This window comes from Psilocybe cubensis, chromosome 11 (assembly GCF_017499595.1).
Source record: "Psilocybe cubensis strain MGC-MH-2018 chromosome 11, whole genome shotgun sequence".
NCBI classification, from domain to species: domain Eukaryota; kingdom Fungi; phylum Basidiomycota; class Agaricomycetes; order Agaricales; family Agrocybaceae; genus Psilocybe; species Psilocybe cubensis.
Window position 1 is genome coordinate 2,445,545 of NC_063009.1, and position 13,508 is coordinate 2,459,052.

Consider the following 13,508-nt stretch of genomic DNA (forward strand, 5'->3'; position numbering starts at 1 on the left):
ACATAGAGTCCCTCCCCAGCATTATCAATTATCTTGGCAAGAGGTGGTTTTCTACACTTTGTGATGCCTCTGTTTTACTTAATAATTTGGCTTGTCTGTTGTTTTCCTATACCTTTTAGGGTGGGTTCCATTCGGTCCTGGCTGTGAGTGTTGCCATTCTTGCCACTGTGATGATGTTTATTTTGATAGTTGCTTGATTTTAAGTATGTTACTCAATATACTGCAGGTGTTATTTCTATAACGCTACGGATTTCTGATGTGTGTAGAAACTGCGAACAATATGACTCATAATATTAAGTCTCAGTCTCCGCCGTAGGCCGCTGGACAGCGCTTAGGCTATGTCATCGTTGCCATATTACCTTGTTTGACATATTTTTGATGACATTCAAGATACCTTAAGAAAGGGTCGCGGATTACAACGAACCACTTTCTACCTGATTTCAACCATAGCCTTCTACAACAAATCACTAGATTCCCGTTCCCTTCTCTAGGAACCAAATGTATGAGGATCAGGCAAATACGTCTTTCTTTTCTGAAAACAGCGTCCACCAACAAAGGCTAGTGAGTTATGTTGCAGGTGAGTCGCAAGGCTAAGACCTATTACAATTAGGCTGTGATCTGAGCTTTGCATAGTTGGACTGGCTGTGGGCGCGTTGTATGATCACTGTAAGCATCGTGCATGACCCGTTAATCACCCACTCACTGGCGTTTCTTGTTGTGTGTATAGGTATCACTCTTAACGAAGAGGTAAAATGATTCAACCTGACCTTGCTGAGATACGTTTCATATCAATGGTCATACACCCTTTCTAGATACAAATTATATGGGTAGAAATTACCGCCTTTATTCGGACTAAGACGCTGACTTCTGTCTGACCAGCGTCGTCCAAAATGGAGGATCGTCCAAGGACTATTTCTTGTTGTAAGTTCTTCAGCGCTCTCATACGTCTGACAATTAAAAATGCTGTTCAGAACCGATATCTGTGTGATGCACTGCTTATGTAAGGGTCCTCACATTTCTCGCATCACTAGTGGGTTGCATTAACAACTTTGCCGATATCCTGTGTCATTGATAGATACGGCGCCATAGGTAAGCAATGATCATCATTTTATGCTCAGGTTACAGCCTGAATATATTTTTCTGAGCTCAGCCCTGACTTCAAATGCGGAGGCCACGGAAACTAAAGTATGTTTTCGAAGTCTGAACTTGGTGTTGTGTCCAACTAAACTCCTGATCAACAGAAGTGTGTGTTTTACCCCTAAATTAACTTCAAATTTCATTAACATGAGGCTATCATAGATGTCTGTCTGGCTAGAGATTTTCTCAATGTCAAAGTATTGATATTTTGGTAATACAGGCCAATATCCATTTCTTGCATTAGCGTGGACAACTCTGATTGCTTTCTGGTGTATGCAGGGTAAGTAGTTTGCATGAAAACGATTAAGATGCATCTTCCACTGATCAGTGGAACCTTTAGGGATAGTTGTTTTTCGGATATCAAGCATGTTCCATCACTCTCGGGCAATAATTTTTGCCCTTTTAATTGCTTTCTTCACTGAAGTTATATCGACGACTGTGATACAGGCAGTCTCAACTCCATCGGCATATACACCAGGTGAGCCTGTAACGTCTCTTGTAATGCTACCGTTACTCTAAGTAATCTACTAGACTCTCCTTTGTTCCCAGTATGCTCACCTCCTCCAACCAGCTCCTGGTCAAATGCCTTCTGGATAGTAGTCATGGTCTACGAGGTATTCCTTCTTGGGCTGTCAATATTTAAAGCAGCCCAAACCTACTGGGAAGTGATTGCTCTCAAGGAGCATGCATTAACAGAAAACGCTTCCATTATGTATATCTTACTACGGGATAGTATTCTCTTTCCATTTGCGTAAGCTTTTAGAGTTACCTTTATGTGTTTCAATTGACAGAAGATAATTGCAGAGCTGTAGCCGTCTGCGCTGCAAACCTTGCTGGAAGCGTGTATAATTCGGTGACCCGTTTCTATTGGCACGCTTTCCGTTGTTACTAACAATTATTATTAGTTCTTTCTTGCTCAAGCAAGTGTATCCCTAGCCGGGTTTGCTACCCACATTGTCGGGTCGCGTCTCATTCTTAATTTGCGTGAGGCATATTATCGACCGTTTGACGATGAATACAGCCAGTCAAACACACTTCCCATCGGATTTACTCGTGGGATACAACAGACAAGTAGTATATCACACTCATAGACCTTCTCTACCACTTCGATGTAACTGTTAAAGATAAATCGACTCCAGCCAGGTCATTGGGTTTTGGTTCATCTTCCCTTTGCAAGCTGGCGGCTTTGGGATACATACATCTCATTCACATCGTAACGGAGATTAAAAGGAGCATTATCACGTACAACCATAGGGAGCAAAAATTACTGCCATGTTTACGAACGTGTTGAATGGAAGTTTGCACCACATGAGATACTTCGGGGATACTTTATCCCTTCACTCCTAACCCCTGTTTCCCTTAATGAGCCCCTAATCGCGTTCATCCATAAATAGATTTGAGGCCCCATAGTATCAGCAGCGTCGTTTTGTACAGCCCAATTGTGTAGACAACGATATTATGCGTCTTAACAGGGTATCTAATGGTCTCCAAGTTAAATCATATTATATCTAACCTCTACATTTAGAGAAAGAAGGATTGTCCTCATTTCTACGTCTAAGATTGACCGCCATTGGAAACTGTGATAGCCTGTGGATTCTCCTTGAGAAATTCCGCCGAGAATGGGTAATCGGTGTATCCTTTAGGGTCCGTCTTCCCCTGTGAATAATAGGTGCTCCGGTCGCCTTTCTGTATTTCTAATGCATTCTTCAATCTGAACGGTAGGTCAGGCTGAAAAAGACATGTTCGGCCGTCTTCAGCTCAGATGTCACACCTTTCAAGGTAAAAAAACTTACGTTGGAAATGTAGTGCCTACCAAACGCCACGAGATCACCTTTTTGCTCTGCTGTCTTGAGGCCTGTCTCGAGCGTGTACCCTCCAGCGGTGATGAACCGCCTCTTTCCGTCAGATGACCATATCTTGCGAATGAAGTCATTCTCTGCGCCTTCACTCTTGTACTCGGCGGTAGAAGCTATCGCTTGGGCCTGATCGGCGTTGATCAGGCGCTTCTCTACGGCGTGGATGTACGCTAAATCCGGGTGCTTCTCAACAATCTGGCTGATGAGGTACGAGAAGGTCGGTACGGGATCTTTCATGCCCATATCTAGTCAAAAAAGGTACGATGGCCAGTTGGTCAGTGACGTTCAGGGGGTTTATGGAAGAATGCTAAAGATCTAGCACGGTACCGCATACCTGAGTATGGATTCCAGGGGCTCAACCGCAACGCGGTTTTCGTCGCGCCAATGCGCTTCACGACCGCATCAATCACCTCCAGAGCAAAACGCGCACGATTCTCCTCGCTCCCGCCGTACTTGTCCGTGCGCTGGTTGGTCACATCCTGGAGAAACTGGTCGATGAGGTATCCATTGGCCCCGTGAATTTCCACGCCGTCAAATCCTGCGAGTTTAACCGCGTTTTCAGCGGCCTGTGCATAGAGCTCTGTGTATTCTGTGATCTCGCTCTCTGTCAGGGGACGTGGCAGCGGGTCAGTCGCTGGACGCGTGGAAAGTGGGATAGCGGACGCTGATACGTATGGAGAAGGCGCATCGGGGGATGTCCCTAGTTCATCTTGGAGGGTCTTTGGCGATGCAGTCCTCCCAAGAGCCCAGAGCTGGAGATATATATATGACCCTTTGGCATGGACGGCGTCCGTCACCTTTTTCCAGGCTTTGATCTGATCCTCGCTCCAAATTCCAGGGACGTAGGGGTATCCTCCAGCTTTTGGTGCGATAAATGTTGCCTCTGTGATGAGCAGTGTCCCAGCTATGCTCGCGCGCTGTGCATAGTATTCTGCAACTAGGTCGGGTAGAGGGACGTGCTTATCGTCGGCGCGGAAACGCGTCAGGGGTGCGAGCACAACGCGATGAGAGAGGTCCAAGTCTCCAACTCGGATAGGCTGGAAGAGCGCAGGTAGGGTTGACATGTATAGAATTATTTCACTGTAGTGCGGATATCTAGGATCAAGAGTTCAAGTTGTTAGGTGCGGAATAGCAAATGAGAATGAGAACAAGCAAACTTGAACAATATTCTCGTCGTCTTTTATATTTTATCGCCATAGTGAGCACGTCAGAGCACGTTAGATTATAATTATAAACCACGGATTGTTCGCAAGTCGGGATTCGGCGACGTGGACATGGATTTAGAAAGATAAGTTGATCTTGATTACAAACCACCGCCTACACAAACGTGGCGGCGTGGTGGCGGTGAAAAGATGAAGCGAAATGTCGGGGATTTGTTGTGGTCGATTTCTAGTCTTCCGATTTTTATCTATAGCTATATTCCAAGCTTGAGGCACTCAAGCATTTGATATCAAACATCAGTATGTGAATCATATAGGGTGAGTTATTTATAGGATGCTGGACAACTGGTCCAGCATCCTTGAACCCAAAAAGCAATAGACAATAACAGCTCCGTAAGCGCCCAGATGCTCACCTAATGCTACAAACCAAGTATTGTGCATCCACATAAAGAAACAACAGGATGCGATAGTATTAAGACAGATGTATAATGTAAGTCGTTATGTAGTTGAAACAAGAATCCTAGTCGAGTAGTCCTATTATGTAGGCCCTGATCATGAAGAAACATTACACAACATGGTGGGTTGGACAAAAAGAAGTAAGGGCGGGCATCATCATCATCAAGTAATATCATACAAAATCCTGTACATTGCCGATAAGAAGTGGGCGAAACTTCGTAGTGTTGATTGAGAATGGTACATCCTTATGGATCGCAGACGCAAGAGATAGAAGAGTAAACCGATCCCACAGGGAAGAAGAAAAGTGTTGAAAATGAGATAGTGATGTTAAGCGGGAAGAAAATCTGCGGGTGGTTGGCAATGAATGAATGATCAACGCTTCCTTTTGCCACCAACGGTGCCGTCGACATCGACAGGGTCTCCATTTGCATCTACCACACCAATGCTCATGCCCACCTCGCCCACATCCACGAGCATCTCGTCGGCTTCGTCTGCCAAATCGAGCAGTGGAGATGCCCTATCGCCACCGCCTGCTGACGTGCTCCCACCAGCGCCACCGCCCCTCCTCGCCGCACGAATCCTGGACATGATCCGCAGTCCTGAGCCATCGCCTTCCACCTCGGTCTCAGCACCAGCTTCGGCTCCTGTGCCACGCACCCCTAAGCCAGAGTTTGAGCGAGATGCGGGCGAATTGTCGTCCAGTAGATCTTGCTCCTGCACATGTTCATACTCCCGTTCGCGGTCGGATTGCGGCGGAGACTCGTTTCCGACGTCGGGGTCTTCTGCAGGGTCTTTGCCCTCAGCTATAGCGGCTGCTATGATGGCTTCCTCGGCGTCAGCCTCCTCCTCGTACTCGATCTCTACTTCAACATCCTCCTCAAGGTCGGCGAATGTCCTGCATAGGGGACAGGAGAAGGCTGGGTGGTGCGATTCAAGCAGAGGGCGGATGCATTTGTAGTGGAATGTATGTGAGCAGGGTGCGATAAAAAGAGCCTGCCGAATCGTAACCCCGAACAAGCCTGTACAGATGGTTTAGCGAGTTGTTGGACTATACGTAATTTTTAAAACATACAGATGCAACAGTCTGGTATTTGGGATTTCCCAGCCACCGGGAGCTTCACAGTGGCGGTGGCTGCCTTCTTGCCAGATGGTTCAGGCAAGGCAAGAGATTTGAGGTTCTTGAGTGCATTGGTGCTAAAAGAATAAACAATAATGAGACCAAAGAAACAGAGAGAGCAAAAGACTCACTTGAAGGCGTTTGGAGCAGATTGCCATTCCCTACCGAGCTCAACACGAATCTTAACGCTCTTGTAGATATCCTCTGCGCCTCCTTGATAGTCAACACCGAGTTGAAGAATGTCGCCATCTTTGATCTGGAATGGTCTTGATTCTGTGTTCGCAGGGCTCAACCGAACATGGTTCAGGAACGTCCCCGAGCTGCTTTTGGTGTCTTTGAGGAAGAACTTCCCCCCATTCTCCACCCAGATCTCAGCATGCGCCCGAGACACCACCTTGCTTCGAAAAGCTAGTTTGTTGGAGCCCAGAGCATTGACTGCGGCCAGCCCTAGCCCTGAGCGATCAGTGAACCGCCCGATGCGCAACGCCGGGTCACCCTCCTTGAGATCGCGAGAGATGGCATCGAATCTTAGTGACCGCCGAGTGTCGAGGTGAGGCACAAGACGAATTCTGTGCGAGGCGTGAGAAGGGCCTCCAGAGGCGGCTGGTGTGGCATTCGTATTCTGCTGGGTGATTGGAGTGGTTGCGTAGGACGCCTGTGGTGGAGTTCTGCCGGGGAAGTTGCTCATCCCCAGGGCCGCCGCCGCGGTGGCTGAGGTGGTTATCACTGGAGGAGTGGCTGGCGCATTCTGGGCGACGTTGCCCGCTGATCGACGTCTTCTGAGCATGGATGTAATGCCTAAACCCGAGTTTGAAGCGCTGTTGTTGGAAGTTTGGCCCGCTAAAGAAGCGACTCCGGTGACAATGGTCCTTCTCCTGGCGCTTAAGGCGTTTGGGGACGGTGGTTGTGGGGGAGTAGGTGAAAGGTCCCTCTGGGGCAAGTTGATGTCGGTGTTAACCTGGATATGTGACTGTGAGGAATTTCTGGGGCGCGAGGTGCGTAAGAATGAACCCAAAATGTTAGTTCGTGTCGGTGGCGATTCGTTCCCGGTCTGTATACGACCGTCCATTCAGGCCGTTCGTCGTCGTCGATGGCGAAAGCTCTGGTCAAGAGCCGTTGATGTAGATCAAGGACCGAAAATGCCGCTGGGTCCCAATTCTGGCAGCCTCAGGGGGTGTTTTCAAGCTCTATAACACAACCTTTCCTTGTTCCGATCCCTGTGCTTTCTGAACGTCCTGGTCCCAACTAACTAGATCCCTGGTTCTGGCTGCAGTTTGTACACTGGAAAATCGAGAAAAAAAGCAAAATCAACACGACCGTGTGTTTGAAATTTTATCGGCCCAGCCCATGGCTTGTCCTTCAGTTTCTCCTTTTTTCCAGCCAGTGGCAGCTCTCATCAAAGCCCTGTCAAAAGGCCATTCATTTGTTGCTAATAAAACTCTCTGTGGAACAATCCGAGTCTCCCAACTATACGTATGCCATGCATAGTACGCCTTGCGGACGAATCATATACTCGGGCAGAACCCAAGGAATTGCTGTCTGGACCGCCGTGTGCAGCTGTCCTCGTCAGCTGCATTCTTCATCATGATCATATCCGTTGCGCACATCCGAGATTTCAACAACCTTGCTGCCACTAGCCTGCTCTGACATCTTTCATATGATCCTCATCAGTCTTCATCTTGTCATCGAGGCGGATTTGCTTGCAACTTCTAGGGTTAGTGCGGCGACTGGGCCATTTACGACGTAGGCAATGTGGCTGACGATCTTTGGGCGCCTCTCCAGTCGTATCGGAGCCGTTAAGGTCGGCGACCTGATATACCGCAGCCAGCCAGCTTGTAAACCACTCCACGCGTAGAAAACCACGCTCAAAATAGCATCGGCGGCTTTTTCATACACGCTTCAACACACAATGACCTCGCACGAGGCGCTGTCGACTCGCTAAACGTGTACGTATGTATCATTAATATGCAGACGGCAAACACAGGAAAAACTTACGATTTGACCTGACAAGGCACCAAAGATCTCGAGAATATTCGCTGCTTGCCAGTCTCGGACTACGCGGTTATCAGTGCTGCTATTTCGCTCATAGTCAGCTGAAACAATTGCCATTTTCGAGGCACGATTCATCATTGGCTTCAGGAAGCTTTTTTGAACAAGGCAAACCCAGAGTGATCACAAGGACGAAAATCTTTTGGGGTTGATGATTGAAGAATCAGTTTGCGATATTTAAGGGCATATATGCGCGGCTGTCTCTGGGCATAGGTGAGTCTGGTCTTCCTTTAAATTGAATCGTTGATATCCCGATTGAAGTCGATGCAGAACCAGGTACCATATACATCTTACTCGTATGATATGCGCAGGTTATCGAAAGGATAACAACAAAGTACCTCCGTCGTAACTGCCATTTCATAGCCTCAGCTAGTCGATCTTCATCATTGACGTTCACAATTGGCGACATCTATGTTCACAAGATCGTCAACGAAATGACAGAAGCTAGCGATATTTATGGCATCTAGAAAGGAAGCACGCAAAGTCAAAACCAAGACCAATGCGCTTGTATCTGCTACTGCGAGTCAGGGCGCTCACGAGGTGCCTCGTGCGCGGCCAACTTTGAAATTCAAGCGCTATTGGTGTGGCCGAGTCGGGGAAACCACACTTCATCCCAAATGCAAAATTGGACATGAAGGCACGGCGCGTCTCATCATCTCCGTGATTTCTTAAAGCCACCGGCTATATCTCCCCCAAAAGAGTTGCCGGGCAAGCAAGCCAGTTGTGCTAACTCTCCTGAACAGCGCTGTGCGCGTCTTCATTATTCAGGTCCCCCCTTCACAGACAAACGATCATGTCCGCGAACATCAGCAGCAGCACAGGTAGCAGCACCCCGGCTCTGTTCCAGCCCATCCACCTCGGCCGCCTCGAGCTCGCGCACCGTGTTGTGATGGCCCCGCTCACGCGGTTCCGCGCCGACAGTGCGCACGTCCCACTGCCTGGCCTCGTCGCAGAGTACTACGCCCAGCGCGCAAGCGTCCCTGGCACCCTACTCATCTCCGAGGCCACATTCATCGCGCCCCGTGCCGGCGGCTACGCGTACGCACCGGGTATCTGGAGTCAGGAGCAGATCCGCGCTTGGCAAGAGGTGCGTCCAGGGCTGCATGAATTTAGTATAGTAGCACTTCGGAACGGTTTGCAGGCAGGATTATTGAACGACGGATTTAACAGGTTACCGACGCGGTGCACAAGAAAGGGTCGTTCATCTACCTCCAGCTGTGGGCGCTTGGCCGTGCAGCGGTACCGCGCCAGCTCGAGAAGGAGCTCAACGTGCGCGCCGACCCGTCCTCAGCTTCCTCTCCATACGTCTCCGCTTCCGCCATTCCACTGTCCACGCGCTCGCCCAAGGACCCCGCCCCACGTGCGCTGAGTGTGGCTGAAATCGCGGAGTATGTCGAGCTGTACGCGCAGGCAGCTGAGAACGCGGTGGAGAAGGCGGGTTTCGACGGTGTGGAGATACATGGTGCGAATGGGTACCTGATCGACCAGTTCTTGCAGGATGTGAGCAATAAACGGACGGACGCGTATGGAGGGAGTATCGAGAATCGTTCGAGGTTCGCGTTGGAGGTGCTGGATGCTGTCGTGAAGCGCGTCGGGGCGAACAGAACTGGACTGAGGCTCAGCCCATGGAGTCCTCATCAAGGTCCGTCTACCTCAGGAACATTTCCAACACGTTTCGTTTATTCATTTTCCTCCAGACATGGGCATGAAAGACCCCATCCCCACATACACTTACCTCCTCAACCAGATTATCCAGCGTCACCCTGACCTCGCCTACATCCACACCATCGAGAGGCGGATAAACCCCTTCAAACCAGGCGAAGCCGTCGCGTCCTCCGACGAGTTTGCGGTCGAGGGCACAGACAACGACTTCATGCGGCGGCTGTGGTCATCCGAGGGCAAGCGGCTCATCACCGCAGGAGGGTACACCCGCGAGACAGGCATCAGGGTTGCAGAGCGCAAGGGGGATCTGATTGCCTACGGACGGCTGTTCATTTCGAATGTGAGCGTTGGTTTGGAGAGAGATGTTTTGATGTCGGTGGTTTTACTGACTTGTGGTGTTATACGCAGCCTGACCTGCCGTACCGGCTGAAGAAGGGTTTGCCGGTGGAGAAAGGCGACCGGGGCACGTATTATTCGAAGGGCAAACTCGACCCAAAGGGATACACCGACTACGCGTTCTCAGAACAGTTCGAGAGGGAGACACCCCCTGTTAACGTCCGCAGTAGACTTTAACGTTTTCTGGGGGCGTGACGATGCTTCATAAGAACAGATGAAGATTCATGACTGATTAACCAATGTATGAACCAGAACCAAGGGCAATGACCGAAGGAACCATGGATTGGGCGACGTATGCTTTTACGCGAGCTGCCTTTTGCAAGCAGCAAAATTGCAAACCGGACATTAAAACTATTATATATTCTCTGCTAAACCTACTCGTACTGATTCTCATAAAATAAAGTAGCAGACCTCGAATTCATAGATTGAATGATTATGCACTTATTCCGTATGTGTTAACTAGGGGGGTCAAATTATCATCGATGAATAGGTTTGATTCTTTGCTCTCCAGGGTGGGTCGGTCAAAATATTTTGAAACTATCCCTTACATATCCCGTGTACTACTAGTTCACGCACAGTGATAAAAAGGACGCGTGAACAGCGTTAGTGACGATCACCCTCTAGCCGTCGCGTCACATTAATCATTATCTCTCGCCTTGCTTCACTTACGCCTCTTTAACCCCACACAACGTCAGATAAGTGGCACCAAGTTATGTGCCACGAGCTGAGGCGAAGAGCAGGAAGAACCATTGGAAGAGCCAGAAGCACAAAACTCGAGGTTCGAGGATCCAAAACGAGAAATTGAAATGAATGAAATTAGGACTGTATAAAAGACTTCAGAGAATATAAAAAACAACGCAATTCGTGGGGGAAGTGTGTCTCGGTGCCCACTCCACTCTAACACTATTCAAAATCCTCTGTCTTCATCGCATGTTACTTTTTTACATCCTCGGGTCATTCCTTCCAGTCTAGTTGACAGTGGGCAGCTCAGGAAAGATGTATTTAGTCGACGGCCAGCTCGAGCTTGATCTTAGCGATGGCAGCAGCGGGGTTGAGGCCCTTGGGGCAAGTACGTGTGCCTAAGTAGAAGAAATAAAAGGCGTTGATGGTTAAATCAAAGGCACAGGCAAACCGAGCAAGCCAGACGTACAGTTGAAGATAGTATGGCATCTGTACAAGCTCATCTCATTCTGGAGCCTCTCCTTTCTTTCTGCGCCTTGGGTGTCCTGTGGGAAGTAAAATTCAAGAAAAAAGCAATGGTACCAAGTCAGCGATCACTAATCTCCCATGTCGAAAAGTCGTTGTCTCCGCTCTAAATCCCCGAGCAGAGATAAACACGTACCCTAGAGTCCGCAATCCACCTGTATGCCTGCATCAGGGTAGCAGGGCCCAGATATTGATCCTGGTTCCACCAGTAGGATGGGCAGGAGGTGGAGCAGCACGCGCACAGGATGCACTCGTACATTCCGTCCAGTTTTCGGCGATCCTCGGGAGATTGGAGATGTTCCCCTGTAATTGTGAAAATTTGAGTGAGCTTCCAGAGAATACACAAGAAAGAAAAGAAGGTGAAGAAAACAGAGCAAACGCGTCTACAGTCGCGGAACGAGGGAAAGTGAAGGTTGTGTCCCGGTGAGACATTTGTCACCTAAACGCCTCGAAACGCGCTGCTTGTTCTAGGTAGATGTAGGATAGTATACACACCTTTCTCAGGAGGGTTGTCATTCTGCAGCCATGGTTGGATAGACTTGTATTGCTTGTAGAAAAGAGTCATATCGGGGACGAGGTCCTTCACAATGTACACTGTAAAGCACGAGATTAGATAACCATTGTACATATCAATCAATGGATTCACTAACTGTGAGGCAAAGGGTAGATCTTGGTGTTCTTGCTGCCTTCTCGGTCAATTCTGCACAAGCAAGCGAGAGTGTTCTGGCCGTCGATGTTCATAGCGCATGATCCACAGATACCCTCTCGGCAGGACCTCCTAAAGGTGAGCGTTGGGTCGATTTCGTTTTTGATCTTGATGAGGGCATCAAGAACCTAAAAAGTTGCGTTGCAGTTGTCAATAACAGCCGACCACACAACCATCGCGCTGCGTGACCACTCACCATGGGCCCGGTCTGGTTCAAGTCGATCTTATACGACTGCAACTCTGGCTTCTTCTCTGGCTGGTCTGGGTTCTGTTTATAGACTTAAGCACTCACACTACCAAATAGTGCTTAAGAACACATAAAAAGGATGCCACGAACCCAGCGGTAGATCTTGAATTCCTTCATGAGAACAGGCTTCTCCTGGGGCACGGCCTGCCATCTGCGGGCAGACGAGGTGAATGCTCGCTTACCCAGAGCGAGGTGCGCTGAGCGACCGGCGGTGAGTAAGGACTGCATGATGCGGACGATAGAAGCGCGGACGACGTTGGTGGTGGTGTTGAGAGACGGTGGAAGGAGCGACAAAAGGTGGGGAGCCGCTTCCGGTTTCGGGAACAAAGTCGCGTGATATCGGATACTTGGCCAAAAGTAGCCGGTCCATCAGCCAATAGCATTTCAGATGAATCTAATGCGTCTTCAACTCAAATTCAACAAATTGTTAACATAAAAATGTCTAAAGCCTACTATCTTGACTTCTTTCATATCAGTGTTAAATCGACCAGATTATTGAAAATAGTAATTCATTTTCTTATGGGAGGCCTTCTGAAAGATTAAACTACTCGAGTTTGCCATCCTTTTTCGTATAGAATTGAATCAGACATGCTCTTAGTCCGAGTACACATAGTTTCTGAAAACACAGAAGTAAGTTGTTCCAGGATCTCCTGAGTCTGACGCTTTTCATAATCATCGCCTTATGTGCTCTGTCTCTTGATTCACAGCATGCAAAGATAGATAAATGCTAATATTATGGGGAAGAGGTAGCACAAACACACCATGTAGATGGGGCATCTGAAAGTTATATTTCTAGCTCAAAGTGCTGGTATGGCCCACGAAATATACTACAATCTTAACAGTAAGTGTCCGATTAATCAGGGATCACTTTTCTTTCTTATCTCATCTCATTCAAAGGTTGACGTCATTCCTGTAGATATTCACAAAATAATCTTGCAGAAAATGATGTAAGAAAAGACATAGCATGCGTAATTTTCTTGTATACAAACTTTGAAAAGCTTGAGGGTTCGACGCAACCTTTGTGATAAAAGGCAGGAATCGAAGTCCCTGGCCTTGGCATGAGATTCTTCACAGCACGTGATAATTTTACGCGACGCTAAAACTCGACGCGTCGTGAATTTGGGGATGTGTTGGACGTCTCCTGATGCTTTTCTTAAGAGTCAAGGTTTTAAAAATTTACAGATCTTCCACGTAAAATATGTGCATCTTCTCAAATAGATAGTCGGAAGCCTGACACAAATCAGACACAACTTGGACTTGACTTAGAACTGATATGTTTACTCATATGTTACAATAAACAAAAGAACGAAACATAAAAGACAGAAATGCAACAAGAACTTGACACTTGCTCACTGTTTCTAACACTAAATTTATATATGCAGAGAGTTGGGAAGTGCCGGAGATAAGGTCGTCATGATTTGCTTCGAAATACATCACCAGAATGCAATGCTTGACAGCGGCGAGTTTCAGTATGGCAAACTGTTGGTGAATACAGTCAAACTACAGACCTTCACCG

The 13,508-nt window shown here is 48.1% G+C and overlaps 4 protein-coding genes across 4 annotated transcripts; 1 reads left to right on the forward strand and 3 right to left on the reverse strand.

Moving 5' to 3' along the window:
- Positions 1 to 2,691: 2,691 nt before the first annotated feature.
- JR316_0011859 (Chanoclavine-I aldehyde reductase fgaOx3) lies at positions 2,692 to 4,057 on the reverse strand (the record flags this gene model as incomplete). The annotated part of the gene is made up of 3 exons (XM_047897501.1): positions 2,692 to 2,865; positions 2,931 to 3,238; positions 3,328 to 4,057. 3 exons carry the CDS (start codon positions 4,055 to 4,057, stop codon positions 2,692 to 2,694), a joined length of 1,212 nt encoding a protein of 403 aa, XP_047743910.1.
- Positions 4,058 to 4,981: 924 nt separating this feature from the next.
- On the reverse strand, positions 4,982 to 6,795 carry JR316_0011860 (putative E3 ubiquitin-protein ligase dma1; the record flags this gene model as incomplete). The annotated part of the gene is made up of 3 exons (XM_047897502.1): positions 4,982 to 5,628; positions 5,682 to 5,803; positions 5,858 to 6,795. The coding sequence occupies 3 exons, from the start codon at positions 6,793 to 6,795 to the stop codon at positions 4,982 to 4,984; spliced, it is 1,707 nt and encodes a 568-aa protein (XP_047743911.1).
- Positions 6,796 to 8,568: 1,773 nt separating this feature from the next.
- Positions 8,569 to 10,010, forward strand: JR316_0011861 (Chanoclavine-I aldehyde reductase fgaOx3; the record flags this gene model as incomplete). Its single annotated transcript, XM_047897503.1, has 4 exons — positions 8,569 to 8,862; positions 8,946 to 9,417; positions 9,473 to 9,777; positions 9,846 to 10,010. 4 exons carry the CDS (start codon positions 8,569 to 8,571, stop codon positions 10,008 to 10,010), a joined length of 1,236 nt encoding a protein of 411 aa, XP_047743912.1.
- An 825-nt stretch (positions 10,011 to 10,835) lies between these two features.
- On the reverse strand, positions 10,836 to 12,220 carry JR316_0011862 (succinate dehydrogenase complex, subunit B; the record flags this gene model as incomplete). Its single annotated transcript, XM_047897504.1, has 7 exons — positions 10,836 to 10,912; positions 10,984 to 11,059; positions 11,176 to 11,342; positions 11,535 to 11,633; positions 11,690 to 11,873; positions 11,942 to 12,013; positions 12,083 to 12,220. 7 exons carry the CDS (start codon positions 12,218 to 12,220, stop codon positions 10,836 to 10,838), a joined length of 813 nt encoding a protein of 270 aa, XP_047743913.1.
- Between the last annotated feature and the right edge of the window lie 1,288 nt (positions 12,221 to 13,508).